This window comes from Quercus robur, chromosome 2, assembly GCF_932294415.1.
Source record: "Quercus robur chromosome 2, dhQueRobu3.1, whole genome shotgun sequence".
In the NCBI taxonomy this organism is placed as follows: Eukaryota; Viridiplantae; Streptophyta; class Magnoliopsida; order Fagales; family Fagaceae; genus Quercus; species Quercus robur.
Window position 1 is genome coordinate 13,730,976 of NC_065535.1, and position 21,121 is coordinate 13,752,096.

At 34.9% G+C, this 21,121-nt stretch overlaps 1 protein-coding gene across 1 annotated transcript; it reads right to left on the reverse strand.

Moving 5' to 3' along the window:
- Positions 1-14,344: 14,344 nt before the first annotated feature.
- On the reverse strand, positions 14,345-15,863 carry LOC126712481 (24-methylenesterol C-methyltransferase 2). The gene has a single exon (XM_050411817.1). It carries the CDS (start codon positions 15,791-15,793, stop codon positions 14,711-14,713), a length of 1,083 nt encoding a protein of 360 aa, XP_050267774.1. The 5' UTR covers positions 15,794-15,863; the 3' UTR covers positions 14,345-14,710.
- Positions 15,864-21,121: the final 5,258 nt, after the last annotated feature.

A 21,121-nucleotide genomic window follows, 5' to 3' on the forward strand; every position in this document is an offset into this window, starting at 1 on the left:
AAACTCTTCCCCCCCCCCCCCCCCCCCCAAAAATGCAATACCATTGTGGGGACGTAAAAACTGGTCCCCATGGAGTTCTTCAGGGATTCTCACTCGAACTATTCAAACAACATACATATAAGTAAACAACAAGAGAAAAACACTCTGCAATGGGAAACTCAAGCAATTGATTTCTCTCCACCCAAATATTACAATTTCAAATCAAATATTACAATAGATAACTCTCACATTACCACAATGTTATCTTTACTCTCTCTCTCTCTTTAGCTAATATTTTTTTATGTTCCTTTTCCATCTCTTTTTTTTAGATCCCCACCTTGTTAGGTTCTACAGACTTAGGAACTAATGTATTTAGAACTCTAATGTGTAATGTTGGCAAACTATGATCAAAACAGTTGTTAGTCTTGTTTAAACTTGCTCAAAGTGTGTGCGTTGTTTGTAAAGTTGGAATTGAGTGGCTGTAGAAGTATTAGTGACTTTCGGCCTGGCTCGATCGATCGAATCTCGAGCAAAATGTTTTTTTTGCAGATTTTTCCAACTCAGCCCTAGCCTATTAAAACGTGTAAGGTTTTATGTTTTTCCCTAGGTATAAAAGGCAAAGCCTAGCCATGTTTTTGAGGTTGCTCTATTTTGCTATGTGTGTGAATCTCTTGTGAGATCTACAGGTGGTTGCCTTCACACATGCTTAGAATTATCAAGAAGGAGATTTGATTGAGAGCTTGATGATCATTCAGTTGCTGCACTAAGGAGTTCAAAGAAACACAAGCGAGTTTGCTTGTACTTGCTGGAGAATCCAAGAAAGAAGGAGTTCACGATCTCGGAGCTTGCACGTGGTCGTGTTAGTAAGTTTCTATTGGTGGATAGCAATAGGATGTTAGTAGATTCAGGTTTACCTTGAGGATAGTTAGGTTATATCCTCTCCAGGTCTTTACCGGTGTGGTTTTTTGGGTTATCATATCATTGTATTATTTATATTTCCGCTGCTATGCATGATATAATTGTTTGATTGTGATAACCTAGATCTAGAATTTGGACTAAGTAATAACTTGACTAATTAACAAGGTTAATCCAATTGTGTTTTAAAGGGGTCTAAAAACGAACACACCTTTTGCCTCTCATCTCCCTTTTATAGCTTCAATCCTTACTAGTTACTATTATCATCACAGTTGTGTTGTTGCCTGATAGAGCCTCAGGGATATTTTCTTTAACTTTATTGGATTCATCCCTACCCTTATCTTGGAACCCTGACTTTTGGGGGTTGTTTGTACTGTTCAGGCTGTCTTACTTGTATTTAGTGCGGCAAAGGTTAGGTAAGAACTCCATCAATAATGCGGAGGTAAAAATCTTCCACCTTCTTACATGTTCTGGAAGTTTCTCGTAGTTCCAGGAATCTCTTGAAAATCACACGTGAATTATCCGTACACCATACCTTGGGTAAGTTGGCACCTTACCTTTTCCACGAGAATTGATTTCCTGTGTCATTCATCTTTTTCGTAGTACTTAGGATGACCCAACTTTCTTCCTTTCATGGTTTATTACCCATTGAGCATTCCTTTTAATACATAGGCTTGGCCCAATTCTTTCCCTGTGGCCCAATTACTTCTTAGGCCTAAGACCCGAGTAGTGACTATTCCACTCCCGACAACCATATAGGATCTTCGTCTCCAAAATAATTTTTATTTTGAATATTTCTCTCTCAAGTTTCATGTTCCATACTTTTTTTTTTCCATACCATTCAAGGGAGAAAAACATATACATAGTACAAGTTACATCATACCAACACCAATTGGAGAAAACCAACAAAAATGAATTAGCACACGAGTTGCAAATTTAGCTACAAACCAGGACTCTTTAAGAACCACATGGGGTACACAAAACACATCACAGTGAAAACCGGAGTTAGACAATCCGCAACTGTTTTCATCTTGAAAGTCTACAGAAGGTTCTTGCTATCAGTGAGGAACAAAACATGGTGAAATGGTCCTTTGCTGCCAGACCAGCTTCAACCACGCCTACAACAGTGCCCCAATTGATGTTCTAGCATTGCTACTATTTACTTCAAAAAACACCCTTTCTCCCTAAATTGTTAGAGCTTCATAAGCAGTGCCATTTCTAAATGGTCTCCTGCTTCTAGCTCCTACAAGCTTGATAATTAGTTGCCAATCCCCTACTACAGATTGCCCCTCTGAGCTATGCATCTGCCTGCTGAGGTGCTGCTTCTTGAGAGAGAGTCCCTATACTTGCAAGAGAAGTTTTGATCTATTAGTATAACTTCCACTGGATTCAGGTTCAGCCCTCGATGAACCACCCTATTCCTGTAAGTCTAGATTGTCCAAAGAATGACAAAAACATCTTGCAAGAAATTCATAGAATCTGAACCATTCTGAGTAAATCTTGAAAGTAAATGCTTCAACCATTGTTGCACAGATATATTGATGAATTCAGATGTCTGTAAAGCCAAAGTAGACCCATGCCAACAAGCTCTTGCAAAAGTGCAATGAAGAAAAAGGTGAGTACGACTCTCTTCCTCTTCATCGCACAAAGGACACAATTTTGTAGATGAGATACCTCTGTCATGAAGATTAAGGAAAGTAGGAAGACAATTATGGAGTAATTTCCAAATGAAAGTACTAATTTTCAGAGGCACTTTAATTTTGCAAAAGGTTCTCCACCATCCCATATTAGCTTGAAAGTATCTAGAATGAATTGAATCATTAGCTTGAAAGTATCTAGAATGAATTGAATCATCTCTAGGTAAAAGTTCATAAGCTTTCTTCACTTGGTACTCCCAATTCTTAGAGAACCTCCATAGAAGCTTATCCTGCACAGAATTTCTTAGAAATTGGAATTTGAAGAATTTTCAAGGCTTGATGAAACGGATACAGCCTTCTAACCAAATCCACCTTCCAACTTCTAGTATTGTGGTGAATCAAATCCCCCCACAATACCTGTAGGTAGATGATGTTGTGATAAATTCAGAGTTGAATGGGGAAACTAGTACCTATGATTGAGAGGAATATTGTACCCATCCCCAACTCTCCAATTTCCTTCCCTTAAAACATGATTATCCTGTTTAATGATATTTCTCCAAACCTATAAGTGATGAGGCTTAGACCTATAGTCATGAATAGAACAAGTAGGAAAGTACCTAGCCTTAAAGGTTTTATCTAGTAGGGATTGGGGATTATGACATTTTCTCCAGTATTGTTTATTTAGCATAGCTTGATTCATGTATTTGAATTTCTTAATTCCCAACCCACCTCTCACCTTAGGTTGACTAATCCTATCCTAATTAAGAAGATGAAGCTTATTCTCACCATGTTCATGACCCCACCAAAATGCACGAATAATAGAATCCATTTTGTTGCAAACATGGTGTGGAACTTTAAAGGATGAAAAGGAATATAAAGGAAGGGATTGTAGAACAAAGGCAATTAATGTTGTTCTACTCGCTCGAGAAAGGAGTTTCATTTTCCATCCTTGAAGTTTTGCTTTAAGTTTATCAATGAGAAATTGAAAATCAACAATTCGGTTACCTCTCAACTTGAAATGAACACCAAGTGAGCAAAACACATCAAATTTGGCTAGATTAATAGATTGACCTGAGATGGAGCAATACCATTTCAAAATGAGCTGAAGATTTTGAACAAAATTGTTATTCTTTCTAAAAAATAACAAATAATCATCAGCAAACAGTAAATGGGAAAATGACAGACCATTCCTACCAACTTTGATTCCTTTGATTTTTTGAAGATCCTCAGCTTGAGTTAAAGAAATGGAAAGGATATTTACACATAAAAGGAAAAGATAAGGAGATAAAGGGTCTCCTTGTCTTAAACCTTGGGATGGCTTAAAGGACCTTGTCATACTTCCATTTATCAATAAAGTATACCCAACTGAAGATACACACTCCATAATCCAATTAATCCATTTGGAATCAAAGTTCATAATAGTGGGGACCGCCTTCAAAAAATTCCAATTGACTCTATCATAGGCCTTGGACATGTCAATTTTCAAAACTCCAAACCTATCTCTCCTCCCCCTCTTTTTCCTAACCACATCAATGATTTCATGAGCCAATAGGATATTATCAGCAATATTCCTACCCTTAATGAAAGCATTTTGGTAAGGAGTGATAATGCTATCCATAATAGGCTTCAATCTATTGGCAAGGATCTTTGAAATAATTTTCTAGATCACATTGCATAAACTAATTGGCCTAAAATGAGAAACCTCTTCCGAGTTAGGAATTTTTGGTATGAGAGTAATGAAGATTTGATTAAGGACCTTAAGGAGGGAGCCAAAGCAAAAAAAAGATTGGGCAACATTGCACACATCGGCCTTGACAATCCCCAAGAAATTTTGGAAGAAGAAGATAGGGATGCCATCAGGTCCGGAAGCTTTGTAATGACCCATCTAGAAGACTGCCTATTCTATCTCCTAGTTGGATATGCCTATATTTAGGATCTGAAGTTGACGTTTAGTGAGAGAAGGGATAGAAAGCCCATGGAGCTCCTGAATGATATTTTCTACCATTAAAGAATTGTTGCCCCTAAAGCTTCTTTTGAAAGATTCAATAAATATATTTTCAGTCTCCTCATTGTCAGTTAAGTTCCCCTCTTCATCCTTAATTTGAATTATCCTATTCTTTGACCTTCTTTGCCTAACCACTGTCTGAAAAAACCTTGTGTTCCTATCCCCATGTAGAAACTAGTTTGTTCTAGCTTTTAGAGCCCATATCAACTCCTCTCTATCTAGAAGTTCCTCAAGTTCCTCTCGATAGACTCTCTCCCTCCTAACATCATCATTAGTCACAATTGAATCCTGAAGATGTTGTAATTGATTTTGTTTCATCCTTATTGCAACCTCCACCTTTCCAAAAACATTCTTATTTCATTCTAAAGCCATTTTCTTAACATTGACAAGTTTGTTACCTAATTGATTAGCTCTAGACCTTGTGGAATGCAACTCCTAAGCATAGTGCACCATCTCCTTACAACCAACATGAGTCAACCAAATGAGCTCAAATCTAAAGGGTCGTTTCCTAAAAGGTGTTTGAAACTCAAGGTCCAAAATTATTGGACCATGATTAGATTTAACAATCGGAAGGTTTCTTAGTGAGTAAGGTGGATATTTGTTAACCCACTCCACAATACCAAATGCTCTATCCAATCTTTCAATGACAAAATCTTCATCCTCCCTCTTGTTCATCCATGTAAATCTTTGTCCTAAGAGACTCTTAAATCACACAACTGCAAATCCATAAGAACCTGTTGAAACTCATCAGCTCCAACAATATTCCCACTCTTAAAGGATAATTTCTCATCTTTTGAAAGGGTTTGGTTGAAATCTCCAATACAATGCCGACTAGGATGAGCATGCTGCTTTAATTGTCTTAATTGTTGCCACACTTCCCCTCTCTTAGCATATTCAGGATATCGATAAACAAAGGTGATCGAAAGAGGGATCCCTCTATTATCCAGCAAATTAATACATATATATATATATATATATATATATATATAAGATTTTGTGAATCATAGACAATCTAAAGACTTTGTCTAGACAACCAAGAAAGAATAAGACTACCACTAAAACCCACTCTACGAACCACCCACCCCTTAAAGAATCCACATTTTTGCCACATTGCCTAACCTTTACCACTAGTTTACCGAGTTTCCATGAGAAATAAAATATCAAGTTTTAAATCAAGGACTTTTTTCTTGCATTGAAGAACTGCAAAGGATTTGCCCAAACTTCTATAGTTCCAACTCATGATCCTCCTTATTGTTGGGGAAGCTGTTTTGGGTCAGCTTCCCAACAACCCTTTGGATTACACAGGGATACTTCATCATACATATCATGACAAGAAGAGGAACAATTCTAAATAATAAAATGAGGATGAGTGATACCTTCTTTGTGCAAAATATCACAAATCAATCGCTGGCGTATATTCCTCCCAAACCTTCCAAGCTTAGACCCGAATCTCTTCCTTGAAGGTCCACACAAATAACCCCTCCCCTAATCACATTGTAAGTAGCCCAAAACCCCAGGTTCAAACCTAGCTGAAGTAGGAGAAGATAAGCTTTATTCTGAGTTAGCAGCCTCTGATGTCCTAATAGCTTCTAATCCCATATCAAGACTAACAGATTGGGCTTGTATAGTTTCTACCTGTAGGCTAGTAAAGGATCGGATTAGGTTTTGGACTTGGGCCACGACATTGGACTTACGAGAATTAGGCCCATTACAAGAACTTTCAACTTCAACCCTCAGTCTGTCCCTATCCACCCTGCTAACCAAAGTGTCAATAAGTCCCTTAGTAGACTCAGGAATTTGACCACACTCCCATGCAGCCCCACGTAACTAGATAGGTCAATCCTTATTTAATTTGTCTAAATTAAACATGACAACGATCTCAGAATCACTCTGTGTTGCTGAAGAAGACTCTGTAACCTCTCTAAGCTCCCCATTTGTTATAAAAGATCCTACTTCATTAACCCCTGTCCAATGCATAGTGCTATTGTTCTGACCTTCTTGGTTGGATGGCATGGAAGTGGGAGGGTTAGACACCATATTTGTATTCCTGGGAGGCGATGTTTGTGGATTATGTAAAGAGTTTCGAGAATGAGGGAATTTAGTAGTTGATCTAGGAGAATTGGCAGGTGTGGGTGGCACAGAACCTCTGCTCAAAAACAGAGAGAGGATAGCTGAATTAAGAGTTGCATGTACAAAGTCTTGGTGAGATGGGGCAAATTGTGTTGCATGGGACACAGTGGTGCTCTGTTTGGTTGTAGAAATGGGGGGAATATTAGGTGTGTGGTTAACAGAGGCAAGGAATGGATGATCTTGAGATGGATGCTCAATTTCCATAGGTTCAAACCTTGTTCTATTTGTCCAACTCCTCTGATTGTTAAAATTAGCCCTCAACTCATTGTGGAATTGGGGTTCAAGGGAGTCATAAGTAAAAGGAACCTAAAATAATCGTTGAATCCTATGCCTCTGACAAATAAGCATACGATCCACCTCTTCCATACTTTCACAAAACTGACTTTTGGTATGTCACCACACCTTGTACAAAGTTTTTATACCCGCTCATACCGACACTGAATCCAAGTTAGAGTACCATCATCCAAACGAAGCATGAGGCCCGAAACTACTGGCATCCATGGATTTAGTCTCACCTTTAAACACATAAACTTGATATTCCTAGGCAGTCTATCCTCCAATCAATTTTCTCAAACGACCCAATCATTTGGCCCATTCTTTCAACTAACTCTGGGTATTGATATTCCAAAGGCAAACCATGTAACTGAACCCAAATGGACACAAAATTCAGATGCAATTTACTCTACCAAATTAGGCTGTCATTTCTCAAGCACCAGGAATGCACCATCAATGGAGCAGGGACCCTCCAAACACATGTGCTCTAGATCTTCCATGCAATCAAAATGGATCAAATAAAAGAAGGAATCCCGCCCTACCACAGTAAATTCACCTTGGAGCCTCCATGCAGAACGAATCAAATGTTGAAGATAAGCAACCGAAAACTTTCTGTAATCTAAAACAAACCCCATTGCACACTGACTCCAAAAAAGTCTTTGCATGTGGATAGAATCAGGATCAGCCTTAAGCAACGGTCTGTGTCTCGCAAACGGGGCATCCAGATCATCACTAGATTGTGACGACCAGTCTAATACAAGCTCAAGTTTTCGATAGTTATGTATTAATTGTTTACTTTAATATATTCTATAAATGATACAAGCTGAAGCTTTTATCCTGAAATTATATTGGCTCACTATATATTGGACCCAATGTCCACACTTGAAATTATAAGTTAGAAAAAAATTATTAAAAAAAAATCAATTTGATAAAGACTTGTGGTTTAGTGGTACTATCTAATTCTTTCCATGAGAATAATTGAAATTCAAATTACTCATCCCCATTGTTTATAAGGAGAAAGAAAAAGAGGTGGAGTATAGGGGAGAGCCAATTATCCAAAGTTAATGACGTACAATTTGTTTTGTACTACTTTATGTTCCACCAATCATAATTTGCCATGTATTAATTTTACTTTCCTTATAAAATAACTGAAGTTTAAAATGGAAAAAAATCAATACATTTTTTTTTTTTTTTTTGAGAAGGAAAAAAAATGGAAAGTTATGATTGGTGAAACATAAAGTGGCACAAAAAATGGTACAGAGAATTTGTATTTGACGTCCACTTGATGGACAAACAGATGAACAACTAGGCTAAATAATGTAAATATACAAGTTATTTAATGTAACGGCCCAAGACCGTTACTAATAGCCATAAACTCTCATTAAGCCAATAGTCATTACAGCCTAAATAATAACACCCTTAGATATGGAAATAGGGCATTTATTAGCAAAGGTACAAGACACATGGCTACATTTCTTCTAATTATTATATTATTTCAATTTGTTGAGGTTTGTTGACTTAAACATTAAACCCTTAAGTTTGTACCACACTTGTTCCCTTTTGAGTCTCTAACTATAAAAGGAGCAACCCACTTCATTAGCAAAGTTACAAGGCACGTGGCTACATTTCTCTTACTTATTCTATTATTTCAATTCATTGAGGTTTATTAACTTAAACATTAGACCCTTAAGCTTCTACTACACTAGTTCCCTCTAACTAGCCCTTTGTCTTCCTTGCATTTACTATAAGACCTTCCAAAACTCTTTGTTTGGATGAGTCATATATTAATTATAAATTTATATAGTTATCTTTATATTCAAATTAAATAATTTAAGAAAACAAATAAAGGTATTGTAATCGTTTATTTTTAATTTTTGTACTTGTTGATTGCATAAATAATTGCTGATAAATAGGTTAAAACTATCATATTTTTTTTATCATAATTTGTTAATTTTTTTATAAGAACAAATTGTTAAATTTAATATATATAACAATTTGTAGTAATTATACATGTATATTGATTATAAAGTAAGTATTTAACTTATTTATTATTGATCAAAACAAAGTACAAAAAACAATGCTAAGACCACAAAAAATTTGTTTTTTAATTTGTTGTGATCATTAAATTTAATAAATATAACAATTTTTATTAAATTATTAATGGCCACAAACTCTTGTCGGGACACGAAATCTTGTCCCCGAGGTAAGCTCCTCAAAATTATACTACAATAATTCACACACTCTAAATATAAATAAACAACAGGGAATACACACTCCATAATGGGAACACAAGCAATTAATTTCTTTGACCACAAGTATTACAGTTACAATTACAGATGTTACTATAGGAAACTTTCTTGTTCCCGTGATCATACCCTTAGTGTTTCTTTCTCTCTATTTCTATTTCTTTCTATTGATAGATTTTTCTTCACCCCCTGCCTTTTGCCTCCCACCTCCTTTTTATAGCTCTAGTCTTTGTTCTTATCACCACCGTTGTCTTGTACCCATTTAGAGTCTCAGGGATATTTTTCTTACTTTATCGGTTTCCTCCCCTCTTTATCCTGATATTTTGACTGTTAGGGGCTGTGTGTACTGTTCAAGCTGTCTTATGTGCATTAAATGCAATAGAAGTTAGGTAAGAATCTCCTCATTAATGTGGAGGTAAAAATCCTCACTCTTCTCGTGTATTCTAGAAGTTTCCCGTGACTACTATCATCTTCTGGAGGTCGTCTGTTGATTATCTGTGCATCGTGTCTCGGGTAAGCTGGTAATTTCCCTTTTCCAAGGGAATCGGTTCACCATGATACTTATCTTTGTCTGCAATACTTGAGATAATTCGGCTTTTATCTCCTTCATGGTTCACAACCTTTTAGGCATTCCTTTCAGCACATACGCCAAGCCCAAGTTATTTCCCATGGCCTAATTACTTCTTGGGCTTTAGGCCCGAGTGGTGACTATCCCACCCCCCAATACTCCCATTAAGCCAGTAGTTGTTACAACCATAATAATAACCCCTTAGATAATGGAAGTAGGGCATTTATTAGCAAAGGTACAAGACACATGGCTACATTTCTTCTAATTATCATATTATTTCAGTTCATTGAGGTTTATTGACTTAAACATTAGACCCTCAAGCTTGTACCACACTAGTTCCCTTTGAGTCTCTGACTATAAATGGAGCAACCCACTTCATTAGCAAGGTACAAGACACATGACCGCATTTCTTCTACTTATTTTATTATTTCAATTCATTGAGGTTTATTGACTTAAACCTTAAGTAGTTTTGGTGCCACAACCTGTGGCAAAACTTGTGCTACAACTTGCCATGTGACGAGTTGTGGTTGGTGGAGGGGTGTCCCCACATGAACCTACCAACACTCCTCCACCAACCACAACTTGTCACATGGGCGAGTTGTGGCACAAGTTGTACCACTAGTTATGGCACCAGACTCTTTCCTTAAACCTTAGACCCTTAATCTTGTACTATCCTAGTTCCCTCTTACTAGTCCTTTGTCTTCCTTGCATTTACTATAAGCCCTTCCAAAACTCTTTATTTGGACGAGTTATATATTAATTGGACATTTATACAATCATAATTTCATAATGAACACATAGACATAGTTATCTTAACAATCATCTTACCATCGCATACCCTTGGTGTAGTGGTTACTTCACAAGTATAAGTGCTTGTGGGGTGTGGGGGGCAAAAGCCAGGATTCAAGTCTCTAGGAGGGAGTTTCATACACATATATACTTAGATTAGGTTAGAGTAAAAATTCTATCTTGTATAAAAAAAAAAAAAAAAAAAAAAAATATCTTAAATAACTTAGAAAAAAAGAAAAAGAAATTTTAATAGTTTATTTTTGTATTTGTCAATTTCTTAAATAATTGTTGATTATAGATGGGTTAAAAATAATATCATATATATATATATATATAATCATAATTTGTTAATTTGTTTATAAGAATAATTTGTTAAATTTAATAAATATAACATTTTGTATTACATAAAAACTTATATTGATTATTTAACTTCTATATTATTGATCAAAACACAAGTACAAACAACAATATTAGGACCACAATAAATTTATTGTGTAATTTCACTTATTTGTTAATCTGCTGTGGTCCTAACATTTTTTTTTTCCAAGTACAAAACACAGCCCACAAAAAATATATCAGCTACACAAATCTCGCAGTTCAAGAACAGAGATCACAGCGGACCTAACAGCTATACAAAACACAGGATCTCTTTTTATAATCATATTAAATAAGAATATATATAATATTTATCATCGTAATTTTGTATTTGATCCCTCAAAGAACAAATGCTTGACAGCATTTAAATTTGCTTCTTCTTTTTTAAAATAATGTTACCCAACCATCACGAAGTACTTTCGGAATCAGGATACCACTGTAATCATGTACTGCCATGAATGTCGACAACTTTACAGGTTATGTTCATATCATCAAAAGGCATCTTGCCAACTGTCGTGAATATAGATATCCAGATCCTAGAATCCAAAATATCAAACTCAACAACGTGATCTGAGGTTCGGATCAGGACACTTTTATTTATTTATATAACCACACCATACCATCATCATGTGTCTGTCACCCGCAAAAGGAAGAAAAAAATAAAATAAAATAGACTATATACTATAACTATATGCTTTCATGTTAGAAGAATTGATTTATTAACAACTTATTAAAGTGTTTATTAAAAAATTCACTTATTGTTACCTATATAAAAAATAAAAAAATAAAACTATACTGCTTGGCCATTAACAAATTTACCCTATTTAAATCTGGCTCTTTGATTCTCTAATCTAAAAGGTGACATTGAGATATCATTGCTGAGAAAAAAAAATGTGGGTACAACTTTTATCACAATTTTAATATGACAAGAAAAAGTTATTAATTTATGTGAAAGTTTTAAGTAACTATTTATTATTTGTCAAATCATAGTTGTAGCACAACTTATGACACAAAAATTGGGGTTAGTAAATAACTCTCTTACCATTACTACTAATTTGAAAATAAATAAATAAAACACATAATTTAAAAAATAACAAAAACAAAACTAGGAGTTCCTCTACTACCACAAACAAACAACTTTTACTACAACTTTTTTGTGTGATAGAGTGATTGGTTGACTATCATTTTCAAATATGTTCACCATTTTTTCTCTACTAATCATAGTCCGATGCAACATTTGTCACAACTCTTCTACATAACAATCCTCAAAAAAAAAAAAAAAAAAAAAAAAAAAAAAAAAAAAAACTCTTCTACGTATCGGACTGTGATTTGCTACATTTTACTTTCACATATTTTTGTCACTTTTTATCTACCAATCACAATTAGAGCAACCACATCAATGCTTGCAAAATAGAAAAAAAAGGTTAGTTTTACACATTTTAACCAAAAAAAAAAAAAAAAACTCATATCAGTGTTTGCATAAGTTTGTATATATGCAAAAGTGCTACAGTAACTGTGCATATATGCACGGTTATGGTAGCTTTGCATTTAATATTTTACTATTTTTTTTCTCTCCTTCTCCTCACTCTCTCTTTTTCTCTCTAGTCCTTCTCACTCTCATCACACTCTCTTTTTCTCTTTGGTACCTCTCACTCTCACCTCACTCTAGCCGTGCCACTGATCTCTGCTACTCTCTTGCCATAGCCATGCCACCGCCAATTGCCTCACTTGTCGAAGTTCTTGCCAATCGCTGTTGCTCTCGCCGATCGCCATTGCTTTCTTTTTTCTTTGTTTGATGGTTTTGGGATTTTGATTAGTGGGTTTTGATGATTTTGATTAGTGGTTTTGGGATTTTGACTAGAGAAAGAGGTATCAAGTGAGATGGTAATATTTTATTGAATAAATATGTAGAATAGATAAATTGATGTGAACATTTTATAAAGATAGATGTGTAAAATAAATTTTTTTTTTTTTTTTTTGGCAAAATGAAATGAAATTTTGCATCCCGTTATGCGGATGCTCTTACAATTGGCAAGTGAGTTGGGTTGTGTTTATGCATTTTAAAAAATGGTACTAGATTTTTTGCGAAACTAGTAGCACCGTACTGGCGGCCATCGTTGAGAGATCCAAAGTGAGTGTAGTGTCTGTGTGGCTCATATGCGTTGTCCCAAGTTTGTAGCTAGTCCTAGTCAGAAGCCGAAAGACATAAAAACCCAAGAAAAAGAAAAAAAAATAAAACAAAAAGGTTAAGATAGATTTTGGCGGGATTATGTGACTTTGTCCAGAACATAACAACACAGCACGCGTAAAGATCCAGCAAACTAGCAATTGTTTCAATCTAACCCCATGTGCGCCTCGGGTACCACTCCACTCAAACTAGAAACACTCACTCACTCTAGAGGAAGTTTCGCCTGTACTCACGCTCTCCATATGTTTGTCCCGCCTTTTAATCTTTTTTTTTTTTTTATTACTTATTAAAAAGAAATTATTCTATGGTAAACAACGCCTTATAAGATTTTTATGATGAACTGATTCTTACGGTGAACCAAGTCATTTTTATTCCCTATTCTACTAGAAAAAAACTCTAATGTGTTTAAAATTGTTGAGTGAATTGCTGAGTGAATGTTATCAATTTATTAAGAAATTATACTATTTTTATAATAGATCAAGTCACTTATCTACCATTATATTAAAAGATACATATATTTGAAATTGCTTAGTGAAAGTCAATTTCTATTTTAAATTTATTTTATTCATAAACTGATTCACAACTTCAAATAGATGAATAGACCAAGTCATTTATTCACCATTCTATAAAAAGACTTTCATATGTCCAAAATAGTTAAGTAAAAGCCAATTTCTGTTTTTAATTTTTTTTATCATAAACTAAATCAGTAATTTTTTTTTTTTTTTTTTTTTTTTTTTTGTGGTGACGAATTGAATCAGCAACTTTTAAATAGGTGAAAGTCTTATCTTGAAATAAATAGGTGGAAGTCTTATCTTGAAATAATAGACATTTTGACTTAAACTTTTAATAGGTGGAAGTCCTATATCAAACAGTGGACATTTGATGTGGTCCAAGATTTAATATAATTTCTACCACTTATCCTATTAACTAAAACTCAAAGCAGATACCGAAACCTTTTTTTTTTTTTTTTATTAAATACCGAAACTTTTCTTTGACGAAAAATCCGAGGAAGTGATTCTTCACATTAGATATTACATAAAATAAAATTAAGTGGGGAGAGATAATTAGCAAAAATTATAGAATATTTTCAGGAGTATAATAAATGAGTAAGCTTAAGTCCATCACTAGTGAGAGACCTATTAGCACGTGGGAGTGTGTGGATGTGAATTTAATTAGTGACATTCACGATTAATATGTGAGAGAAGAACATAAGTATTTAATAATTTTATAATCAACAGATAGTTCATAGAGCTCCTTTATTTTATTTTATTTTATTTTTTAATAATGTCTTTTCACCATCTTCTACAGTTGAGCTTGTCACCCAAAAGACACATCTACAACGAGGACTCCACTAAACTAGCTCTTCAGTTAAGCCACAGCACAAACAAGAAAACTAGAGTACAAACCAAAATCCAACCACGAGATTTAATTTAAAATTCAGAAACAAAAAAATACAAATAAAGGAAGGAGTAGAAAATTGAAATTAGGGGCAAAAAAAAAAAAAAAAAAAACTAAGAAAATAAAATTAAAAAAAAAAACTAAAGTAACAGGCGGTTGGCATAGGGGGTTCTTGAACGGAGTCCAAGGTGTTACCTCACCATTGGCTTAAGAAGATGCTGGTGACTCAGGCTTTCGGCAGAGGATCATGTGCATCGGACTGAAAATCCCAGAGTCACCGCCTCGAGTCAAATAGTCAGCGGTGTTGAAAAGCATCTCGTGCACATCGACAGTACCTTTGGGTGCGATTCCCAAAGCAGAGAGGACCATCACAAGAATGTGGTTCCTCCAGTAGGCAATCCTACCCATCTTCAACCTAGTCCACCAAGGTAGCGCCGGAGGCTGAGCCAGATCTCGCTCCTTAACAACCTCGAACCCTACTTTCCTAGCTGTCTCCGCTATGTCCAGGTAGTTTCTGAGACCAGGCAAGGCGTCACCTCGTTCGATACCTTGGATGATGTCCACGTGTTCTGGGTTGTCACCTCTGTACTTCTCTGTGGTGACCCATTCGTACGACACGTACATAGTTCCGGGCTTCAAAACCCTGAAGATCTCGGCGTAGACCTCCTCCAGCTTCGGCGCGTGGCATGTGGCCTCGATCGAGTACGCGCCGTCGAAGCTGTTGTCCGGGAACGGCATCTCGAGGAAGTTCCCGCACACGACCTCGCAGAGCGAGTCGAGCCCGGCTTTCTTGTTGTGAATACGGGCTCGCTTCACCTGGTAATCGTTGATCGTGATGCCCACGACCTTCGCGCGCGAGTGGGCCGCGATGGCTCGCATGGGCCCACCGACTCCGCACCCGACGTCGAGGACTCGATCTCCGGGCTTCACGTTGATCAGATCGACTGCCATTTCTTCGTGGAGGCGCGTGGCGTCGCGGTTGGACTTTCCGGCGATCGACGGTGAGAAATGGAAGGACTGGCCCCAACCCCACTCGTAAATGTCGGTGACTAAGTTGTAGAAAGTGTCGACAAAGTCTGGGACTTTCTCGGCGGTTTCGATCTCTTTTGGGCGGCGGAAGAAGGACCAGTATTGATTGTAATTGTCTCGAACATTCTCGGACGAGATTGAACCGCCGGAGAGATCGACGGCCCTTTTGCCCTTTTGTTCAGCGGAGCCAAGTACGCAAACGAACCAGTAGACTCCACCGGCCAATAGAGCCCCAGTGCAGAGGAGAGCAACAGTGTCCATTGTGTGAAAGAGAGAGAGAGAGATGCTATTAGAGAGGATATGAGGAAAGCTGGAACATGTGTGTCTCTTATATTCTCATCCTGTTTGGAAAAAATCAAAAAAGTCTTCGACTTTTATAGACCGTTTGATCGATGCACGCGCCAGGCGCGTGAATCGAGTTGATGAGTTTAAACTTGAAACACGTGGATCAGAGTAGAAGACAAAAAGACCTGGCCAAAATTTCGGGTTTCCGTTTTAATTTTGATTTTCTTTTTTCTTTAAACTAAACAAATATATAATAAGAAAATAATCAAAATAAGGAAACAAATTAAATGTACGTATACTTTTTCTTTTGATTGCTTATATTATTATTATTTTTTAAAGAAACGAGAGAGGGAATGGAGTCCTAACACAAAAGCACTATGTTATTTAGAGTTGTCACAAATCTATATATAGCAGTCCTGGTAATACAAGTTTGGCCGGTTGACCGTACTACCAAATAAGTTTTTATTTTATAAAAACAATAAATTTTCAAATTATGTAGTCCGTTACATGATAATTAATTTGTATCATCAAGTTAATTAATATATTAAAGGTCATGTTAACGAGTGCCCTTAAGGTATTGGTTAACAATTTATTTTATGAAAATTTTAACACTACTTTTATAGAAAATGAAAAAAGCTGTCAAAACATTAATTACTTTTTTTTTCTTTTCCTATAAAAACTTTATTTAAATGGATTATTAACCAATGCTCTAAGAACATTCGTTAACATTTTTCACATATTAATTGATTTTAGTGTAGGCAATAATAGAACTCTATATCTCTTATTTAATAACAAAAATTTAGTTTCTAAAAAATTTAAAAAAAAATTTAAAAAAAAACTACTACAACAACAACAACAAATTTTAATAAGTTGAATTACACTCTGTTTGTTTTAACGATAATGTTTACTAGAAAATTAGTCATTTTTCAAAAAAATATTTTCTATAAAACTATATCATTTTCCTATTTTTGGTAACAACCTTAAATGAGTTGAAAAACAATCTTTTATCTTCCCTTATTTAGCTTGCTGTGAAATATAGTTATTTTCCACACACAAAAATAGTGGAAACAAATTTCTAAAAATATGTCATACTTTTTTATTTGACCAAATATAATTTTCCTTTGACCTTTTTTTTTTTTTTTTTTTTTTCCTGATACTATCAAAAATTGGAAAACAAAGAAAATTAGGTTATATTTGGTAACAGTTTTCATTTTCTATTTTCAAAAACTTGTTTTTGGTAATATAAAGAAATTTTTTTTTTTGTATTTTTGAAATTAAAAACATGTTTGGTTAAGTTAAAATTAAAAAGATAGTTTTTTGAAGAAAAAATAGAAAATACTAAAATATGTCGTTATTAAGATTTGAACTCTAATACTAACTCATTAAATGAGATAGATTCATTAAATTAAATGTGTATTTTCATTAACTTTTGCAAATTAGAAACTCAAAACAGTCTTTTGCATGCTTTCAGTTTCCTTTACAAATTGAGTTTTGAAAATAGTTTTTGTTTTCTATCCATTTTGAGTTACCAAACAAGTTTTTTAGTCTTAAAAATAGAAAATTATTTTTGAAAATAAAAAATAAGAGGAAAAAATAATTACCAAACATACCCTTATATTTACACATGATTTTACATCGAAAAAGACAACATAATTAGAACTTACTCCATGTGAGCTTTTCAAGGCCTTGTAATGATATATGATATTAAGCTTTTATATTCTTAACTAATTTTGAATTCTATTCTATATTTAAACCCTTCATTAGAGAGTTGTCTTCATTAGATAGTTGTACTTTTAGTCATGTAAATTGAGAATGTGACTTATCCACTCCCTTGCCAGAAGAGCAGTTTCAATGTTTTATATGCAATTTTAGATGTTTGGGTAGAAAAACTACCTCTTAATTTGGAAATTGTATTCCAAATGGACTTTATTTAGCAACAAAACTCTACTTACCTTTTTCTAAAACACAAGCGCGTGCGCGCGCACGCACACACACACATGTTTAAATCCCTCATTAAAATCTTACCAAATCATATTTTCTTTAAATTGTAGAATATATAGTCCTAGATTAAGATCTTCTAGAGTTCCTAGGTTACTCTACCATGTAGAGTTCTTTAAATTCTCACCATCCACTTAAAATGAAAGGCTAAAATTATGTCACATCATGAATCCACTAATATATTGGTTTAACTAGCATGTTTTTTTCATATTTTTTTTTTATAGAAAATACTATTCATTTATTTTTTAATCACCCATGGACATACCTAAATCTATATATGTTTAGGTTTTTGTAGTACTAGAGCCCAAAAATTGATAACTTGGGGCTAGATCCTCAATTAATTTGTTATTTGGTGATATTCTTGACCCACAATGGGAGATCCCAGGAGTAGTTGGCTATTACAATGGATTGGGTCGAGGATATTATCCTCCTATTGAGCTTACCCTTTAAGTCTTGAGCTGTAACCCAGTAGCCTGGTGTTTTAACGTCTCCTTACTCTTGTGTTTTGCACTCCAATTTTTCCAACTCTCTACACCTTAACCCCCTTTTCCTTTTATACTCTCCTATTGGTGGAGTCCTCATGATGACAGAATTGCTCACATGTGTGTGGGACTTACCGAATCAGGGATTTAAATTACTATCTGGGTCTGTGATACTGTTTCTGCTTGTCAAATCAGTTATCATTAGTGGGACCCATCCTTCTAATGTTGGGGGATTACTTGATAACTTGTTTATGATGCCAATTTAGGTGCTTGGGCGTACATTAGTCTCCGGATGGGGCCATGGATCTGAACTTTAGGCCTTTTTATAACTTGCTTATTCTCGGGCCTAGCACGTTCTCTAGATTGGGCCTCCCAACATCTTCGGCCCAACTACAATGTTAATTTTTAATTGGATTACAACACTTATACATAGGACCACTATTACATGCTTGGAGAAAAAATAGATTTTGAATGCACCAATTACAAGTTGACTGGATGTTATATGTTCACATACTTTACATTTTTTTTTTTAATGTTTGAATATGTGTAATGAAAATGTGAGAGAGTTTTTTTGTTAAGTTAATTAGAGTTTTAGAATTTATGATAGCATTTGTGATATTGTTTTCTTTGCGATGTAAATAAAGGTAGTGGTGTTTTTCTGTTATTTTTTGAAATTATAAAAAGAAAGCTTAAAAATATAAGAGATGAACCCGGAATGAGACTACTGTTCTATGAACTTTTTTCCCCCTAATAATATATTTGTTCACTCTATTAAGAACCAAATATATATGTACATGTTTAATATATATGGGTTTGGCGACACCTTGAAGATCCAATTAATTTACATTATATGTATGTTGGAATACAATTTTATCATTTGAAACACAAAATAAACAATAATGTCATTGATTTTTTTTTTAAGAGTACTACATGAAAAAAAAAAAAAAAAAAAAAGGGAGCACACACGTGACAGGTGCAATGAGACTAGTCTATAATTTTAATATTGCACCATATTTTCAATCACATGTGCCCACATCTAACAAATGTCCAATACTCAATTAACATTTTTTTTTGGGTTCTAAGAATGGGCTACCATGATCTCATTGGACTACCTTATCTTAGATTCCACACAAATTATGAGTTTAATATTGGACCCCAATCTTAAATTTTTTAAAAGAAAGTATCATTTGACTACAAGGATACCCGTTTGGTACGTGAGTTCAAACACATGTTTTCAGTTTTTAAATAACATTACACGTATTTTCATACACTTTTTCTTCTACACGTATTTCCAAAAAAACTAAAAACTGTTGTTTAAACACACGTACCAAACGGACCCTAATTACTTGTCATTGAATTTCAATAGTTCCTAAAAAGCCTAAAACATTCTTGTCATCATAAACTAAGTTCTTAACTTTTGAGATGCATTAGTTGTTAAAACATCTATATATATAATAATAGGTGAAACTGAGAGAAATTCAAATTAGAATTCCAAATTAGAGTTCCATTTTTGCATCATGTTTCCTAATTATTTATTCTTAAAGAGTTTTATTTCTTAATTTTAGAATCAAATGTGGGACCACATTATAAATATTCATCAAAGTGAGTTATTAAATACAAAAATCAAAGAGTCTGGAATAAATGAATCGTAAAAAAAAAAAAAAGGTGTTTCACAATTATTTAAAAAAAAAATACATAGACAATTTATATTTTATACCTAATAATACAGTAGGGGCACGATTCTCAAGCGGCCCAACAACGATGATGGGCTCGCCTACAGAAAATCCCTTACAATAACATTTGTAGAGAGTGGGCTTGAAAGGCTAGAGTTGGGTCACGGGGCGTTAGTACAGGCCGGACTTTTAGATGAGCCAAGACAGGAAAAGACTTTAGTCTGGATATTCAGGCCTTACACCTTCGTAGCTTGAGGGATTTGGCTCCTCGGATCATGTCCGAGGAGCGCTAAAGTTTTCTCCGGTTACCCGTCGATGGGTTCTCCATGGTGGAGCGCGTATACTATCCGGGCATTCTCATTCCTGGAGTTTTTTCCAGGAAGTGAAATGGGATCCCCCACTTTGTCACCTTACGTTTTCTTTTATACTAGCCTATGTTCATTATCCCCCGTCCACGTGTAGGGTCGACTTTTCCAGGACAGAGATTTGTCCCATCAGTTTAATCCCGAAGTTGTGGGAGATGGTCAATAAAGCCTGGGAATCCAGTTCTATTAGGTGCAATGTCATGTCAGTGAAGGGTATTAAGGACTATTTCCCTGAGATATTTTCTGATCTTTTAAGTTTGTTTGTATTCCACTTTCGTCAATGGGATTTTGGGTCTTCCGAGGACTGAGCGGTCCTCGGACGTATCTTCGGGCCACTTTGAGCTCACTATTTTTGGGCTTGGGCCCTGGTCTCCTTCAGTTTGGGGTTTGTGAACTCCCCATAAGCGAGCGGGCTGAACCCACAAACTATTGGACCCCACAAATACTCTTACCAATTTTTTTAAAGAGTTAACAAAATATAAAAATGACTATTAATAGGATTTAAATTATAAATATAGGAATTATATTATGTATTTTATTATATATCTTTAAGTGTATCCATGCATATGTATGGAGTTACAAGCTAGTTTTTTTTTTTTTTTTTGAGAAAGAGTTACAAGCTAGTTGTATGTAATAATTATGAAATTCTTTTACTAGGTTCTATTTTTGCCAACGTGGACTAGTCTATAAAAGCTCGTTTTTGCTCAAATTATGACCTATATTAATATTTTTGAGAAAAAAAAATGTAATTTGGTGTCATTTCATGAAATACCCTTTTCTATTTGA

Coding starts and splice junctions, on each gene's coding strand:
- LOC126712481 (XM_050411817.1), bottom strand. CDS start 15,793: ATGGACACTGTTGCTCTCCTCTGCACTGGGGCTCTATTGGCCGGTGGA.